The sequence below is a fragment of the Trichechus manatus genome, unplaced genomic scaffold, assembly GCF_000243295.1.
Source record: "Trichechus manatus latirostris isolate Lorelei unplaced genomic scaffold, TriManLat1.0 scaffold00096, whole genome shotgun sequence".
Classification (NCBI taxonomy): domain Eukaryota; kingdom Metazoa; phylum Chordata; class Mammalia; order Sirenia; family Trichechidae; genus Trichechus; species Trichechus manatus.
The window spans coordinates 1074231-1094536 of NW_004444032.1; the positions used below are offsets into that span (position 1 = coordinate 1074231).

Below are 20306 nucleotides of genomic sequence, written 5' to 3' on the forward strand. Positions count from 1 at the left end.
TTCTTCATTATGAGACTCTAGTCTCCTGTATATGATATAACTTCCAAAAATGCATCATCTCCAGCTCATTGTTAACTGCCTGCTGAACATATCTACATGGATATTCTGCTGGCAATACAAGTATACTTCTCAAACCAAACTTATTATCACTTGCAACCTCCTACCGATGATCATCAAATCTGCTTTCTTTCTGTATTCTAAATGTCACCAGGTTCACAACAGCCAAATACAAGTATCTAGGCTCAAAATTCCAGGGACCTCCGTTTTACTGTCTCTCAAAGTGTCAACATAACTTTTACAATCAAAACTTTGCATTTGTCCTTAAATCTGTCTTATTTCCTTTACCCTGTTTTTCCCCTCATTAAGATTACCACTATTATTTTTGGGACAACATACTCTAACCTGGACACATATAATTTAATAGACTTTCTTATTCCAATCACTTCATATTGCTCCCAAGGATATTTTTAAACAAGATGGTCGAGTCATGTTATATCCACTCCTTTGCTCAATATCTTACAGAATATTTAAGGTCCTTCAAAAAAGCATTCAGAATTTTGGTACAGATCCATGTATTTAAATACTACACATGTCACCCTTTCTCCATAATGTTCTCCCCCATTTCTTCAGCTACAATAAAACTACGCTCTACCTTGAAAGACCCCTACCTTTTCTTTTCTCTCTTCAACTTTGCTAATTCTGTTCCCTATATCTGAAATGCTCTCCACACTTCTAGTTCAATGAAATTCTGTTTTTCAAATAAAACTTCCATTTAGCCACCCCTAATTCTCCAGTATATTAAATCTCTACATTTTCCATTGATTTTGAGCCCTAAATATTGTGTATTTCTCTTCTCCATGTTCTAAACTTCTCAAATGTAAATGATTTCTCATCATTTTACTGAAAATTTTGCCTAACATTATGAGTTACACACAGTGCATGCTCAAAGAATATGTGTTGAGTGGAACTGAGCATCAAGGGTTATATAAGAATAATTCTAAAAGTGTGGATTAGATAAGAATAGACATACAAGAGCAAAAGAGGGAATAGTCAATGTAGGCTACATTAGTGGAAAAGTACTCATGCAGGAGAGCGATTGAGTTGGGCCTTGTATGACTAGCAGGATTGTATAGGCAGAAGAGAGAGGAGGCTTCAGAGAGAATATAACACAAGAAAAGGGATAGAAAAAAGAATGGAATATGGTATATCTGGGAACAGAAAGCAGATTTATCAATCACAACTCAAAGTTTTGTTTGTGAAATAGTAGGGAATAAAGTTGGGAAGAAGAAAAGACCTAGTTTTGGGAGGGCACAAGCCTGCAAGGTTTTTAGATCTTTACCCAGCACGCACCACAGCCATTAAAACTGTATACAAGTTATGGCAAAGAGGTATACTACCAGTTATTTCTCCTTTGATGGTATCAGTAACAAAATACTATGTGCTATTTAATAACTGTAGAATTATTGCTCTAAGTACTTCATAGTACTTTTCTAGAACCGCAATTTTTCAACAGAATTCTAATCTCTGTACTCATTTCTATAGCTTTAAGTATCAATTTACAACAAGTGCTGTGAATACCTTTTATAGGATATGTTATATGTTATGGACTTAGTGTTTTCATTTGGTCAATTCAAGCATTTGTTCTGTGCTTTCTATATTTCATTGTCTAATATTCATACTTAAAATAGTGTCTCACTCCCTTTTCTTGGTATTGTAAGGTCAGGATGACATAACAGACTACTTATTTTCAATTGTTAAGCAATAATATTTATTTGATTTATAGTAAAGAGACAATTGAAAATTCAAGGAAACCCTCAGGTTTTGGTACTCTTTATAGAGCAACTCATCTTGATTGAATGTGTAGTCTAAATAAAAGAAAACGATTATAAAGGATAAAGACTTGGTAACCATTAATCTTATTCCTTAAAACATTAGGAACCAAATCTGGAATGCTCTGTTGTTGTTGTTGTTGTTAGGTGTCCCGAAGTTGGCTGAGACTCGCAGTGACCTTATGTATAACAGAACAAAATGCTGCTGGGTCCTGTGCCATCTTCATAATTGTCGCTAAATTTGAGCTCATTGTTGTAGCCGCTGTGTCAATCCGTCTCACTGAGGTTCTCCGTCTTTTGTGCTGACCCTCTACCTTACCAAGCGTTGAATGGCGATTGAATGTCCTATATTCCTTTTAAAAATAGGTCTATTGCTAGCTGAAGTTCTAAAAATAGGATATAAGCAATAAATCAACAGTATAGGATTTCACAATTCACTTTAAAACTTTTTTGATGGTAGATGGGAATCACTGAAGACTCGTGAATGTTTCTTTTCTAAAACCTCAACCTATAAATAAAATCACCTTATAAACTTGACTGTGACCTTAAGCTTGTCCTGACAAATCATTAGTCTAGTAATATGTCTGAAAATTTAAAAAGTGATCATAAAATCTATCTTGTTTTCAAAACCTCTCATAGGTAAATGTGATTAGTAACATTTGGAAAAGCTGAGTTATTTCCTTATTTGTTGTTGTTAGGTGTTGCTGAGTTGGTTTCAACCCATAGTGACCCCATGTGACAGAGCAGAACTGCTCCATAGGGTTTTCTAAGCTGTAATCTTCACTGGAGCAGATTGCCAGGACTGTCTCCCACGAAGCCACTAGGTGCATTTGAATCACAGACCTTTCCATTAGCAGCCAAGCATTTAACCATTGTGCCTCCGGGGCTCCTTCCTTATTTAATAGCTGTATGGAATTAAAATTAAAACAGAGTGCCAAAATTGATAGATAATAGCCATGGCTCAAGACTAAAGAACTGTCAGATCATCAATACCTCTTTTGAATCAATGAATAATGTAGAGATACTAGAGAAGTCGCTTAAATTCTTTATTCTTTTCTCAACTATAAAGTAAAAGGAGATGAATTAGATGAACCATAAGGCCCTTTTAGCTACAATATTCTACTAGTCCATATAGGATAGAAATGCATATTGAGTAAACATCCCCTCTTCTTTTTTCTGGCAATGCTGTAATAGGGTACAACCCTTCAAGTATAGCAATGACTACTCAGGTAGCGTATAAAGACACAAGAGTAGACATGTAAAACAAGTATATTTTCCTGCCTTAATATGAGAGTGCAAGAGATATGCCTCTTACAGAGAACAAGAATTTAGAGAGAAATAGGAATAAAACAATCGTATACTTTTCATTCATATTTTATTTAATTTTGTATTAATTACCTATGTATCAGGCAGAAAGAGAAATGCTCATTAGCTATGTTTATACGATGCTCTAAAAATACTAAGAGCCCTGATGGCAAAGTGGTTAAGAGCTCAGGCTGCTAACCAAAAGGTCAGCAGTTCGAATTCACCAGCTGCTCCTTGGAAGCCCTATGGGGGCATTTCTACTCTGTCCTATAGGGTTGCTATGAGTCGGAATCAACTCGACAGCACAAAACAACAACTAGAAATGCTAAATTCCTAAACCTTTAGGCTTGCTCATCAAATTTGGGTAACATCATTTTGTAACACTCTACAAATATACAACCACATGTGAACTTACGGATTATTCTTAATAAGAGAATTTATCTCTGAGATGTTTGCTTGATGCTTCCCCTTTATTGTAATCTCTCACAATGAAACTTCTTATTCTCAGTCTACACTGTCTTTTTCACACCAAGCCAGATACATGTAAAATTCTAAATTAGAATTAAGATATCATGTTGTTATTCCTACAAAATTAAGTATACAACCTATGTAGCCTAGAGTGTGCTGTTGTAATTAGTGCCCTGGATTTGAGGGGTAGGTTACTTCTGTTAACATCACTAAAACCTCTGAAGAGGGAACAGAAGGAAGGACTACTAGAATGGTAGCCATGGCTTTGGAGACAATAACTCAGGAACATGGTGGCAAGAGCCAGAACATTGCAGGCTGCTTCTGGAAGTTAAAAAGTTTCATCTTGAAACCCTTAACTTGGTATAAGACTTTATTCTTTAGTTTATCTATCAGTAGTGTAAATCTGTTTGTACCAAATTTATTGTCATTATGACAAGGAATACGGTTAATTGGAAGTAAAGAAGTGGAATTTAATCTAAGATGCATGCAAGATGTATTCCATGATTACACTTTAACAAAACTAATAATCATAAGCTTTTCGAACTCCGTTGAATAGAGATTTAAAGTACCCACACAGCTTTCGTTTTAAGTTTTAATGTCAGTGTGAGTAATGTGCTACTTAATGTGATATCCTATGTACTGAAATTATATGAAAAATCCGGTTATTTATAAATAGATTTGAAGTAAATATATTGCTGCATGAACTGCACCCGTAATAAAAATTCATTTCTATAATTTGTTAATCCTGTGCATAAACCGACAATTCATTTGACTGATGACAGTAACAAATGTAAAACTTGTAACTTCAACAGGAAGAGGAAGGAAAATGAATTGCAGATGGAACTCAATAAAATCGCACCTTTTTAAACATAATTGATGTATGTGCACGTTTGTGCGCATGTTGCACTTGACTGTGATGATTCATACACTGGGATGGCTTGTTTTCTGCATCTTTTGCTTATTATTAAGATAAAATAGGGTGATGTTGAGAATATACAACAAAGAGAAATACAATGAATAAACATGGAACATACATTTTCTAAAGTGACATTTAGAAATATGTAAGAACTATAGAGAGAACTGTTAGAAGTTCATGCAGATTATATTTCATATTTGTAGAGACTATCACTAATAGCCCATTACAAATAACTTTAAAACGTGAAAGGAAAAATACAGTGTATCCTAATGTGCACCACAAATTCACATTATTGCCACATACATATTCTAGTGTGTGGATCAATTTATTTGATGAAAAATGTATTAACAACAACAAAACCAGATAACTTAATAAATAACCCTTTCATCAGCCCCTGATTTCTGCGATACAAATGCTTTGGTGAATCATCAAGGGGAGTAAATTATTCATCATAAATTTCAAAGAGGAGTCTACATTGAAAAAGCTCTGCTACTGGTCCTTCATGGAACCAACATCAAGAGAAGTCATGGCAATCTCAAATACTGCAATAAAATAGAGGGTGAGAGGCAATCGCTCAGGAGAGGTCTCAGAATGAACTGAACTCAGGGAGCTATATCCCAGCTGAGTGAGGTGTGTAAAGATAATTATTAATATCTTGAATTGCAATACGAAAGAAAAAGATTAATCAAGAAGTTGCATACAAATGTCAGCCAAGGCTTTAAAAACAAAAACCTTTATTCTGTTTCAGATGAAGTATCTTGAAGATTTTTAATATTAGCCCTAAATATGGCCACTATATTATATCTTTACAGCATTAACAAAATCAGCCGGAACATAAATGTTTGAAATATTTGATTATGTTAAGGTTTATTTCCTACCAAAGAAGACTATTGTGAGTAATAGTGAATAAATTTTTTTCATAAAATATGCTATATTAACAAATATAATTTGTACTGCCTCAGGATAAAGTCAAGTTTATACTAGCACAAGTTTACAAGTAATATCAACGATTTGAATCTTGCAGTATAGATTTTACAAGCACGCTCCAAAAAAACTAGCACAAAAACATTTCTGTCTCCAGCACGTTAGTAAAAAACATCAATACTACTAATAAATGGAAATTTACTGTTAAACTCTGATTAGTCTTTGATGATACAGTTACAACAGATGAATAAAGGAAACACGAGAAGTGACCTGGCATTGCCATACGTACTTCCTAACTTGTATCTTCGTGTGCTGTAGCCAGATACATACAGACAATTGAGAGGACATTCAGTTTTCCTAACACTCTTTAGCCACAATTTTACTTGGCTTACTGCAAGAAATAAGTTTAGGTCTGGTGAGGCAGGGTTCTTCCACTTAACTATCCCCTACTGAGCAAATTAGAAAACATTTGGCTAACATCGATATACAGTTTACATAGCGCAGTTGTTGTTAACTGCCATTGAGTAGATTTCGACTCATAGTAACTTCCTGTGACAGAGTAGAACTGCCTCAGAGGGTTTTCTAGGCTGTAATCTTTATAGGGGGAGCCCTGTGGCGCAGCGGCTAAGCGCGCTCGGCTGCTAACTGAAAAGTTGGCAGTTCAAACCCACCACTCGCTCTGCGGGAGAAAGATGCAGCAGTCTGCTTCCATAAAGATTTACAGCCTTAGAAATCCTATGGGACAGTTCTACTCTGTCCTATAAGGTCGCTATGAGTCAGAATTGACTGGACTGCAGTGGGTTTGGTTTTATTTTGGAATCTTTACAGGAGTCGATCTCAAGGTCTTTCTGTTAAGGAGCCTCCGCATGGGCTCAAACCACCACCCTTTTGGTTAGTAACCAAATGCTTAACCTTTGAGCTACCAGGTCTGCTTACATACGTAGCCCCAATGTTCACCTGAAATTAGTGAACATAAAGACTTTTCTCTCAGATGGGAATATCTTCATTTGTCTTAACCATGACCCAAGGTACAACGATAATGCCTCTTTTACTGTAAATACCAAATATATATTTAAATTTACTTTGGGTAGAATTTATGTAAAGACTAAAGAAAGAAAGAGATTTGGAACAGAGGGTCTTAAAAAACCTTTGCTATCATCTTTTCATCAATTCCCTCAATCCACAATCCCCATCAAGGTGAAACATTCTGGAGGCAATCAGACAGAGTAAAGACCTGCAGAGGAAAATATCATATGTGATCAAAGTAATCTAATCTGAATGAGATATAAACCAGCTGAACCAGAAAAGAAAAAACCAGACCAAAACAACCAAACCTGTTGCTGCTGAGTTGATTCCATCGCATAGTAACACTATGAGCTGGACCAAAGTCAGCCAAATCTCATTTTTTTAGTTTATAGATCTACCATATTTGGCTCCTCCAAAGATTCATTTGACCTGATGCTAAAAGTTTTGAAAATAAGTCCCAAAAGACAAAGACTCTAAGCATTCAACCTAATCGCCTTAGCAGTTAGAACTATCAGGCAGAGTCCTATGCAAAATAGCACACACCTAGATGTAGAAAGCTGTAGGCAAGACCATCAAAAAGATTATGTGCAGGCAGGTGTTAATGAGGCCATTCAGGCAGATGAGGTGTCAGCGGGGCCTGGGTTATTGAGCAGCTTGGGTTTATACTGTAACCCGGGAAAGCCAAAGATGGGAATTTAGGATCTTGACAGAGTTAGTCATTTATGAAGCTGTTTGATATATCAGGAAAATAAAGCGTCTATCCTAGCACTAACATTTGAAAGAAAAGTAAAATAAGTGAAGTTTTTTTTCTAGATTAGTGTTAAAAAATAGTTTGAAAAAAAATTGACTGTAAAAAGCAAATATTGAAGAGTATTCTCTTACAATGAAGCTCTCCTACTCTCATTCTCTATTGTCTTTTAAAGCAGAACTTAACATTTTTTCCTAAGAATTGAAGATTAAAATTTTCAGGTAGAGATGATAAGAGTTGGTAAAATCACTGCCCAATATTACAATGCATTGGTAAAGGCACAATAAATAGAATGTATTCACAGGCACATAAAAATATCACTAGTGTTCAACAATGTGATAATAGGGACGTGCCACATACTCAGGGGATGGCTAACGTCTGATGGCCATGCTATAAACCAAAATGCCAGAAAATTCCCCTCTGAAATATATTTTTACTGGCTCTTTGGTTAGTAACTTGATACAATAAATACCTGAAAGAGGATGGAATGAAGACTGTTTGGCATCTGTTTTATATCAAATATTTAACATTTCTTACCTCTTTAAGGTAATTTTTGGCATTAGCCTATATCTGATAATTGTGACTTATTTTCCTGCAATTTATGGCACTTTACTTCAGGCTTGTTAATAAATTTAAAGGATTTTTATTTTTCAAGTCAAGTAGGTGGGAGGGAAGGAGTAAAAATTAATCCAGTCTGACAATGTGGAACACACACCTGAAAATTTTGACTTTTTATTTGTGAAGGTTAACCGATCATGGAAATATGTGTGGTATTAAAATAGTTCATTGATATGATACTATGTAGGATTTTAAAAATTAGTTGAAAACTATTACAATGATTAATAATTTATTATGAATGTTAAGTAATATAGATAATAAAGAAATGTAGCTGACTTTAGGGGTGGCACAAACGGTGAAGCGCTCGACTATTAGCCAAAAGGTTGCCAGCGGTGCCTCCGAAGACAGGCCTGGCGATCTGCTTCAAAAGGTCACAGCCTTGAAAACCCTATGGAGCAGTCCTACTTTGCACACATGGGGTCATCATGAATAGCAATGTACTCCGTGGCAATTAACAACAAGATCTATCCTGCCTATACCTCTCCTCCGTTTAGCCCACCAGAATATTATGGTGCTCCAAACTTGGTATAGTACCACTCAGATTTACTGATACTTTTAAATTTAATAACTATGAAGAGAGTGCCATGTCCATCCCATAGAAATTGTCGATGATGAATAATAGTATTTTTAGTTTGTCTCTTGATTCTAAATCACATTATGTAGCCACTTTAGCTTGGAGAAAAGTTTATATCCAATGTAATCAATAAAAGAAAATAAGCACCTACTTAATAATGTTTAAATAATGTTTTCCCTGTGTTGTGAAGCAAAGAAAGATATCTATAAAATGACTCATTCGCGAATTTGAAGTATTTAGTTTGGTGGACTGCAGGGATGACAAATACCTGGTACAGGCACTGCCATGATTCCCACCCCCAGCCATAGCAGATCCCACTGACCTGCCCTGGTATTCTTTCTATCTGAGAGACTCCATGCAGTCTCAGAGTCATGCAACAACCTCAGGCTCCTCAATACAGCATTTGAGGCAGCCATGAACAATTTGACATTCCTTTGGAAAGACTGTTAATAAACAAACTTGAGCATTGCCATTGAGGAATTATATGGCCTCTGGTGAGTCACCTAATGTCTTCATGTCTCATTTTCTTTCTGAAAATATAACAATCTGATGCTACAGATTTCTTTTTATGTCAGTAGAATACAGAATTACTATTTTTTAAAAATGGTAGAAGTAGTTTTAGATAAAGAATAGACACTATTAGTAGCTAAGCCAGTTTACTCTTCAGTCTAAAGAAAACAATTTTTCTATTGTGATTCTTTTACGGAAAAGTATTAACAATTAGGAACTGTCCCATTTTTAATACACTATTTTTAAAAAAAATATATTTGTGAAGGAATCTTCTTTATTAAGTTAAAGTATATAATTATTTTTGAAGTTTAACTTAAATTTATCTTCTTTTAAAATGTACGAATATATTTAGAGATTAAGATTAGTCTTCATGTAAATTTAATTGTATCATTTCAGCAAAACTTAACACCACTATTTAAAATAAAGCCCTCCCTCCAACTTTTAATTTGTTATTTTTTGAAATGTTATCATTGCAAAAAAAGCTCAGGATGATCCCAACACTTTAAAGTGAATGAGACCCTAAACCAGATAATTCCAGATCATCACAAAACTTGCTTTTATATATAGAATTTATTACCATATCCTCTGTATTCATTATTTCTATATAATAATACATGTTTTGCTTTCCTACTTCTAACTTTACTTTTGGATTGCATGTAACTTTTAAAAAGTGTTTCCTATTTTCTGCAAAGAATAGCATTCCATATTAATTTCCCACTATTTTTTTAAGTTTTATTGTGATTTAGGTGAAAATTTACAGCGCAAATTATTTTCTCTTTAAAAAATTTATACACACGTTGTTTTGTGACATTGTTTGCAATCCCTGCACTGTGTCAGCAATCTCCCCCTTTCTCTTTCCCCCTCAGGCTCCCGTGACCATTCATCCAGTGTTCCTCTCCCTTTCTGCCTTCTTGTCTTTGCTTTTGGCAGGTGTTGCCCATTTGCTCTTGTGTACTTGATTCAACTAAGAAGCACATTCCTCACGTGTGTTATTGTTTTGTTTTATACTCCTGTCTAATCTTTGGCTGAAAGGTAGACTTCAGGACTGGATTCAGTTTTGAGTTAGCAGGGTGTCCAGGGGCCATAGTCTCTGGGGTTCCTCCAGTATCCGTCAGATCAGTAAGTCTGATCTTTTTTTTTTTTTTTTGTGAATTTGAATTTTGTTCTACACTTTTCTTCCTCTCTGTCTAGGATCCTCTATTGTGATCCCTGCCAGAGAGGTTGGTGTTGGTAGCCAGGCACCATCTAGTTCTTCTGGGCTCAGGCTAGTGGAGGCTGTGGTTCATGTGGCCCATTAGTCCTTTGGACTAATATTTTCCTTGTGTCTTTGGTTTTCGTCATTCACCTTTGCCCCAGATGATATGGGACTAATAGATGTATCTTAGACAGCCGCTGGAAAACTTTTAAGACCCTAGATGCTACTCACCAAAGCAGGATGTAGAACATTTTCTTTCAACTATGAACTATGTTATGCCAATTGACCTAGATGTCCCCCAAGACCATGGTCCCCAGCCCTCAGCCCCAGTAACTCAGTCCTTAAAGGTGTTTGGATGTGTTTAAGAAGCTTCTATGACTTTGCCTTGGTTAAGGTGCGCTCACTTTTGCTATACTACATGTTGTCTTCCCCTTCACCAATGTTAGCACTTGTCTACTATCTAGTTAGTGATTTCCTCTCTCCCCCGACCCCTCTCCTCACTTGCAACCATCAAAGATTGTTTCTTTCTGTACGTAAACCTTTTTTTGGGGTTTTTTATAATAGTAGTCTCATACAATATTTGTCCTTTTGTGATTGACTTATTTTACTCAGCATAATACCTTCCAGATTCACGCATGTTGTTAAATGTTTAGTGGATTCATCATTGTTCTTTATTACTGCATAGTATTCCATTGTGTGTATGTACCATAGCTTGTTTATCCATTCATCTGTTGATGGGCACTTAGGTTGTTTCCATCTTTCTGCTATTGTGAATAATGCTGCAAAACATGGGTGTGCATATGTCTATTCATGTGACGATGGCTCTTATTTCTCTAGAATATATTCCTCATAGTGACATTGCTGGATTGTACGGTACTTCTATTTCTAGCTTTTTAAGGAGTTGTCATATTGTTTTCCATACTGTTTGTACCATATTATATTCCCACCAGCAGTGCTTAAGAGTTCCAGTCTCCCTAAAACCTCTCCAACATTTGTTTATTTGTTTTTTTTTTTTTTTTGGTTCGTGCCGGTAATGTCGGGGTGAGTTGTTATCTCATTGTAGTTTTGATTTGCATTCCCACTATTTTTATTGAAAGAATGTTCTTTCATTTTTTTCACCAGTATATGAATTAGATATTTCTTTGTTCAGGAAGACACTTATTATTTGTTTATAAGCATCTTAATAGTGCTCTGTGTAATATTTTGTATATATGTAATATCTATGCATATATACACAATACGTATATATTTATCTATCTATCTATCTATATATACATATATATATAAAACAGTTGCCATGGAGTCGATTGTGACTCATTGTGATCCCATGTGTTTCAGAGTAGAACTGTGCTCCATAAAGGTTTGCAATGGGTAATTTTTTGAAAGAAGTTCACCAGGACTTTCTTCCAAGGCACCTGTGGGAAGACTTGAACCTTCAACATTTTGTTTAGCAGTTGAGCACATTAACCATTTGTACCAGCCAGGGACTCCAATATTATATATGGTGTTGTTGTTAGATGTCTTTGAGTTGATTCTGACTCATAGTAACCCTATAGGACAGGGTAGAATTGTCCCATAGGGTTTCCTAGGCTGTAATCTGTATAGGAACAGGCCTATTTTCCCGAGGAGCCCCCGGTGGGTTTGACCCACCAACCTTTCAGTTAGCAGCTGAGTACTTAACCATTGCACTATCAGGGTATAAGTAGCTAAAAAATTTATTTTGGTTGAGTCAATTAGGAATCCTTTAGCTCACAGAGTCTAAATAAATATATCAATTACTTAATGAAACAAGATTATTCTGCATATTAAATTTAAGATTTTTATATATTTAGAGATTCCTTAAGAATACAGGTAGGGTTCATGGTAAATAGAAACATGAAGTTGCTTTATTTAAAAATTCTTGAATGGCTTCAGCAGGATTATATTCATTTCCAAGACTAATTGGTATGTGAATTGGCTCACAAAAGCAATTTTCACTGAATATTACAGTCTAAGGAGGCAAATTACATTCTAGTGACAGAATATGTTTAAAAAAAAAAAAAAGGCCTTGGCATACTTATATGGCAACTTGCAGAATATGGAACAGCAACCTTTCTCTAATTCCTAATCTCTACCTATGTATTTTCTGCATATTAGCACTATCTCATCAAATTATACCTAAAAGTTGAAGAAAAAATATAGTGATGATACAGTCTTATGTATTTACACTAAACTTTAAAGCCATCAGCTCACAGAAACTGAACTGTAAATCTGATAAAACATAATTGAAGTGAGAATACAAGAAGTAGCAGAAAACCAACTAATTATGCCTGTATCTTCACTTTAGTCATCTCTTGAATATCTGCATCAATGGAAGGGAGTGGCTAATAGAGAACCACAGATAATCTATTGAGTGGGACTCAGTCCATGGTCTTGTCCTTAGTAGCTGAAATTTCTAACTGCCCAGTGTAATTTACTGTAAATATGTTATAAAGATGCCCATCACCAGAAGAGAGGCCACAGACACATAATTTTGTTTCTGGAAGCAATTCTTTTTTTTTTTTTTTATTTCTTAGATGTATGAATTGACTTTATTAACATTGGCTTTTTTTTTATTGAACTTTATATGAAGGTTTACATAACAAACTAGCTTATCATTAAACACTTAGTACATATATTGTTTTACGGCATTGGTTTTAACAACCCCACGACATGTCAGTACTCTCCCTTCTGCGCCCTTGGGTTCCCTATTCCCTCCTGCCTTCTAGTCCTTGCCTCTGGGTTGGTGTGCCCCTTTAGTCTCGATCTGTCCTATGGGTCTGTCTAATCTTTGGCTAAAAGGTGAACCTCCAGAATGACTTCATTACTGGGCTAAAAGGGTGTCTGGGGACCGTAATCTCAGGATTTCTCCAGTCTCTGTCAGGCCAGTAAGTCTGTTTTTTTTTTTTTTTTTGTGAGTTAGAATTTTGTTCGACATTTTTCTCCTGCTCTGCCTGGGTCCCTCTATTGTGATCCCTGTCAGAGCAGTCAGTGGTGGTAACCAGGCACCACCTAGTTGTACTGGACTCAGTCTGGTGGAGGCCATAGTAGTTGTGGTCTATTAGTCCTCTGGACTAATCTTTCCCTCGTGTCTTTAGTTTTCTTCATTTTCCCTTGCTCCTGAAGGGGTGAGAACAGTGCAGTATCTTAGATGGCCGCTCACAGGCTTTTAAGACCCCAGACGCTACTCACCAAAGTAGAATGTAGAACATTTTCTGTATAAACTATGTTATGCCACGAAGTTTATTAAGAAAATGTTCTGCATCCTACTTTGGTGAGTGGCATCTGGTGTCTTAAAAGCTAGCAAGTGGCCATCTAAGATGCATCAATTGGTCACAACCACCTAGAGTAAAGGAGAATGAAAAACACTAAAGACACAAGGCAAGTATTAGCCCAAGAGACAGAAAGGGTCACATAGACCAGAGACTTCATCAGCCTGAGACCAGAATAACTGGATGGTGTCCAGCTACCACCAATGACCACCTTGACAGGGAACACAACAGAGAGTCCCCGATGGAGTAGGGAAAGGGTTGGAAGCAGAACTCAAATTCTAGTAAAAAGACTAGACTTAATGGTCTGGCTGAGACTGGAGGAACCCCAGAAAGCATAGCCCCTGGACTCTCTGTCCACCCAGAACTAAAACAATTCCCGAGGCCCACTCTTCAGACAAAGATTGGACTGGACTGTGGGACATAAAATGATACTTGTGAAGAATGTGTTTCTTAGCTCAAGTAGATGCATAAGACTAAATGGGCAGCTTCTGTCCAGAGGTGAGATGAGAAGGCAGAGGGTTAGCAGCTGGTTGAATGGACATGGCAAACCAGGGGTGGAAAGGAGGAGTGTGCTGTCATAGTATAGGGAGAGCAATTAGAATCACATGACAATGTACGTATAAATTTTTGTATGACAGACTAACTTTAATTGTAAACTTTCACTTAAACTACAACAATTTAAAAAAAAAAAGGTTTTTACTAAGAAAAAAATCTATGTTATGAGAATTGAGCTAGATGTTCCCTGAGACCATGGTCCCCACAGCCCTCAGCCCAGGAATTCAGCCCCTAAGAGAGTTTGGATTTGTCCATGGAGCTTCCATGACCTTACCCTGAACAAGCTGTGCTGGCTTCCCCAGTATTGTGTACTGTCTTACCCTTCAACAAAGTTACCACTTATCTATTGCCTATTTAGTATTTTTCCACCCCCACCTCTCCCCTCCCCCGCCTTGTAACCATCAAAGATTCTTTCTTTTTGTGTGTAAATCTTTTCATGAGTTTTTACAGTAGTGGTCTCATACAATGTTTGTCCTTTTGTGATTGACTTATTTCACTCAGCATAATGCCCTCCAGATTCATCCATGTTGTGATGCTCCGCAGATTCATCATTGTTTTTGTTGTGTAGTATTCCATTGTGTGTATGTACCATAGTTTGTTTATCCATTCATCTGTTGATGGGCATCTAGGTTGTTTCTATCTTTTTGCTATTGTGAACAATGCTGCAATGAACGCGGGTGTGCATATGTCTATTGGTGCGACTGCTCTTATTTCTCTAGGATATATTCCTAGGAGTGGGATTGCTGGATCAAATGGTATCTCTTTTTCTAGCTTTCTAGGGAAGCGCCATATTGTTTTCCAAAATGGTTGTACCATTTTGCATTCCCACCAGCAGTGCATAAGAGTTCCAATCTCCTGGTGGCCTCTCCAACATTTGTTATTTTCTGTTTTTTTGATTCGTGCCAGTAATGCCAGGGTGAGATGGTATCTCATTGTGGTTTTGATTTGCATTTCCCTAATGGCTAGTGATCATGAGTATTTCCTCATGTGTCTGTTAGCCACTTGAATGTCTTCTTTGGTGACGTGTATGTTCATTTCCTTTGCCCATTTTTTAATTGGATTATTTGTCTTTTTTGGTAGAGGTGTTGGATTTTCCTGTAGATTTTAGAGATTAGAACTTTGTCACATTTGTAATAGCCAAAAATATTTTCCCAGTCTGTAGGTTCTCTTTTTACTCCTTTGGTGAAGTCTTTTGATGAGCATAAGTGTTTAATTTTTAGAAAGATCCCAGTTATCTAGCTTATCGTCTGGAGTTTGTATGTTGTTAGTTATGGTTTGTATCCTGTTAGTGCCGTGTATTAGGGTCTCTAGCGATGATCCTATTTTTTCTCCTATGATACTGGAAGCAATTCTTAGAGTTAGAAGTTGGCATTTTTTCCCGCACTCTTAAGGCTTAGGCTAATGATGTATATTATTATTTAAAAAAATGTTTTTTAGATTATCTTGGTATGTCAACATAGACAAGACTATTCCATCTTTGTCTTACTTCCAGTACTAGTATAGATTTTAAAATAGATTTAAAGAAATAGAAGTAATTTGCCAATTGTGAAGTGGAATATTTGAATCATAATGAATTCACCAATAACCCAAAATTCATTATCTATCATGATCTTGCCTTAGGAGCTTCACTTCCCATTTCTAGAGCTAAAATTATGGCCAATGTTTATGAATACTCCTATAGATTTAAATATCACTGGGATTTTAAAGTATGGAATAGTATTTGTCCTTAAAACTTTGATTATCTCTATTTAATTAAAAAAAAAACAAACAAACTCCTAGTTGATTATAACCAGCACAATTGACCATAATCCTACCTCATCATGAAATGTGAGAACGATCATAAGAATTTCTTTAAATAAACGACCTTTGTCATGTATCACTATAACACAACTATTGTCATTAAAATATATTTAAGACTATGGAGTCAAGATCCATAATCTCTGTTTAAACCTGTTGAATTGTGCCATTTGCATTGAACACTACTCTGTACACTCAAATGTATAGTTCCCATTTTCATCTGTAAAAGCGAAGTGATTATTTATTGATAAATGACATGGAATGTCATTTTTTACCTAAGTAGCATTAGACATTTCAAAGATTTTGACTGAAGGGCAAAAGGATTACACTGCATTTGAATAGACCATGTGACAACACATTCTTAGATTTCATGTATGATATGAAAGGATGATCCCCATTCCTAAGATACACAAGGGAAATTATAACTATACCAGCAAAGAAGAAAAGCAAGGAGGGACGTGGTGAGGGTGTCAGGGAGTATTTGTAGTGGTTTGATGCATGTAAATATTACATCTTATAAATAATTCTTTTCAAATACATCTCTGAAGTTCAGGGGCTCTGTTTAAGAAACGAATTGTATATACTTTACATGACGATACGCCATTTTCTTCAAGATAAGAGCAACACTAATTCAAATAGGAAAAATGCCTTCCAAAATAACTCTTTCCTTCTGTTCCCTGTGAAGAAGTGTGTCACCTGATGCTGGCAGATGACTGGAGGAGAATCGTTCAAGTTGTATTTTACTGTCAGAATCCAACAAACACGTTTTCATCTAAATTATTTTGTCAACAGCCTAGTAGTACCCTTGCTAACCTTATTTGGCACCAGTGCATAATTAGATACACAGGGGTGTGACTCCAATTGAAGGTGTTGGCATTGTAGCACTCTGTGAAAATATTAACTATGAGGTTAACTCCAATTTTCTCTTCTTTAATTAAATGCACATGGTACTAATGAGGTAGCCTACTGTTCCTTGATAGCACTAATTAGCTAAGAGGAGAGTACACTCTCACACTGCAATTTAAACCTAAAAATAAGGTTGAAATATGCTAATTGCAGGCAATTTAAAACAGTACAACTTGAAGAACTAGTCATAATACGAGAAACTGACTGCTTTACAGCTAGGCAGCTGTAACTTTGGTTAAAATCGAAACAAGCCACACAGGTTCTGGACTGTTATTTAACAAGGTCATAAGCATCCAAAAAAAATGAAATGCTACTCCATCCCATAACAATGAAGCAGACTAACAAAAAACCTCAGACAGACACTCATCTATGTAAAACCCAAAATAAGTGAGGATGACAAGGATTCCAAACCTGCCACCAGACTATTTATATTTAATACTGAAAATTAAACTCTTTAAATAAGCAACATCATCTCAAACTCATTCAAGCCTACCCTAATTAAAGAAAATATTGTAATTTGTGTCTCCAAAAGATGCTGAGAAGCTGAAGATCTGCCATCCCAGTTACGAGGTCAGAAGGTAGAACACAGAGAGAAGTAGGTCTCAGCTCTAGCAATTTTCTTTTCATACGGGTGAGGGACACCTGAACAGAAAATTTCAAGACAATGTACAAACACAGTGATAAACATACACAAAAGATGCTATGGAATAAAAGGGTATAATTACCATCTAAGGGACACCAAGAACCAGTTGCCTTTGAATCCATTCCAACTCATGAGAGACAGGTGCCAAAATATCAGAAGGAACTCATTATAAGATTTTTCACTAGATTTCTTCAAGAGTTTGGAGCTTTGGGATGGAATTAGCCTGAGGTTCACTGTGACAGAAAATGTCAGTCACAATTCCCTATTCTAAACTCAAACAACTCAGAAAGGTAATTCAGTGAATCTCAGTATAATCCAAACATGTCTTCTCTAACTGTTTCTCAAACATCTCCTAAATATTTTAACCAATAAACATGGAGATAACCTTGACATGAGGAAAATTTCTGAAGTAACTTTTGGATTATCAAAAAGGATATTATGTTTTGTTTGGTGCAAAGTATATTTTCACTATTTTATGAGTCTCTAAAATCTATGACATGTCATATTTCTATTAACTAGAAACTTTGATTAACCAAATACGAATTTTCTGACTTTGCCAAACCATTTCTGTTACCATTGATGTAAGTAAAGTAAAATAAAATATTTCCCACATTAAAATTATACCATCATTAACCTATCTTCAAGGACAAAGAAACATAGGACTGCCCCCTGCTGAGCACTTACAGTGACGTTTCCCTGTCCATGTCATTTTGCATGCAAAATTATAAAATGTATACAGTTGAAACAATCAAAAGGTTTGGTTGGCAATAAAAAGTTAAAAAGCAAAATTTGTGAAAAGAGAAGGTCAACATAATCTTAAGTTTACCAAAGAACAGTAACTTAGAAGAAAAACAAACCATCTGAAGGAAAAAGGCTTTTAAGTAACTCCCAATTAATAATTCCTGGAGTTGAAAGTATGTGAGAATCAACTTTGTACTACCATTAGCCCGTCATTGTGTCTTGCCAAAAAGCTAGGTTGAAGAAACTGTACTTTAAAAAAACCACCCAGGTTCTTCTTGTGACTGCCCTAGAGGTTTCTACAACAGAGACAGAATGTTGGCAACAACTGCTAATAAACCTCTGACCAACCATGCTTTAACAGACCCATGAAGTTGCAGGTCTGTAAAGGAGTATTAGGAAGAATGAAATCATACAGTCATTGAGAAATGGGTCTCCTGGAGGCAACCTGACATATTCCAGCAAATCATAGGGAAACACAATGTGAAGGGATATTTTAAGTGTTTGCATCTGTTTCAAATAAGCACAAAGAACCTTTTAACAGTGAAAAGGCCAGGACAATGTACTGGTATAGGCTTTCAATATTAACTTCAGAAAGAATCTATTCTTCAGTTAAATACACAGCATTATAATTTTCTGTTAAAACAGCAAAGAGTAAGTCATTTAGAGTCGAAATAAGAATACTAGCTCTGGACACAGTCTGCAGGGGTTCAGATCCTGGCTCCACCACTCACTAGTGGTGTGACTGTAAGCAAGTTACTTAGCCTTTCTGGCCTCTCTCTCTAGAAAGCGATGGGGTAATAAATAACACCCTCGTAGGGTTATTAAATACATTAATTTGTAAAGTACTTAGGACAGTGCTAACACCTGTGTACTTCATTAGTTATCATTGTTGCATCTGAACAGCAGTCAATTTTGTTCCAATAAAAAAAAAAAATTATCAAGCACCTACTATGTATAAAAGGTGGAGCAGTGGTTAAGAACTTGGCTGCTAACCAAAAGGTCAGCAGTTTGAATCCACCAGCCGCTCCTTGGAAATCCTATGGGGCAGTTCTACTCTGTCCTACAGGGTCTCTATGAGTTGGAATCGACTCAACGGCAACGAGTTTGGTTTTGGGTATGTATAAAAGGAGCACTAGTGAGCGGCACAACAGTTAAACACTTGGCTGCTAACCAAAAGGCTGGCAGTTAAAACCCACCCAGCGGCTCCAAGGGAGAAAAACCTGGCCATTTGCTCCCATAAAGATTACAGCCTAGAAAACCCTATGAGGCAGTTTTGAGTTGCTAATGAGTCAAAAATCAACTCAACATCACCTAACAAAAACAACAAAACTATGTATAAAATAGTGAGGTCCCTAGGTGATGCAAACGGTTTACGCTCCTCTACTAACCTAAACGCTGGCAGTTTGAATCTACACAGCAGCTCCACAGAAGAAAGGCACAGTGATCTGCTTCCATAAAGAATACAGCCAAGAAAGCTCTACGGAGCAGATCTACTCTGTAATACTTGGGGTCTCTGTGGGTCGGAATCGACTTGATGGTAGTGGATTTGGATTTTTTTTTTTTAATGTATAGAATACCATTATATACTGTAGAGGATGCAAAATTTGCAAACACATGGTATCTGCTTTCAAATTACTTTCAGTGTATATCAGTAGACTTCATGATACAAATCACAGTTTCTTTGACATAAACAATAATTTTTTTTCTCTTTGGAAACCTGGTGCAGCAAATGCAAGAAGTTAATATGGGTGTGTCTGCATTCAGTGGCAAGGTGAAATGACTTCTAAGAAAGAGAATAATTTTCAAAGCTGGTTAAAGTACATTTTTCATAGAAAATAGAGTATTCATTTAGTTAGTATTATAGTTAGTATTTATATTACATATTGATCTTTCTTAACAAATCAAAAAGTTTTAAATTAAAATTTCTTTCTTGAGGTTGGCTGAAGGGGGTGCTCAAAATTTTCTTCAGCATGGTGAAAATGCTGAGTGCTATAATATTGAGGGTAAAATGATATCAGAATGGAATAGTGATCAACAATTTTAAAGGCATGAAAGTGAAAAAAAGTTCAGCTACTAAGAAATATGGACATCTGACATAGTGAAAAAAATCAAAGGAAAATTTAAAACAATATCAAAAATTAAAAGATTGATTGGCCTTTCTCCACTCCACCTGTTGGGTCTGTTGGCTTGGCTGGCTGATTTTTGGTCATTCATCTCACCAAATGTGAAGGTCCCAGGGACAGTGTTGCCATCAGGGTGTA

At 36.1% G+C, this 20306-nt stretch overlaps 1 protein-coding gene across 13 annotated transcripts in view; it reads right to left on the reverse strand.

Annotated features, from left to right (window-relative positions):
• Positions 1 to 20306, reverse strand: part of FOXP2 (forkhead box P2) — a 281403-nt gene that overhangs the window by 117321 nt on the left and 143776 nt on the right. For 2 of the 13 annotated variants that reach the window (XM_004382567.2, XM_023737020.1), the window contains exon 3: positions 12570 to 12643. The exons of the other annotated variants lie outside the window; for them this stretch is intronic. In XM_004382567.2, coding sequence (XP_004382624.1) covers positions 12570 to 12643 — 74 coding nt within the window. The remainder of the gene's footprint in view (positions 1 to 12569; positions 12644 to 20306) is intronic. 13 annotated transcript variants of the gene reach the window in all.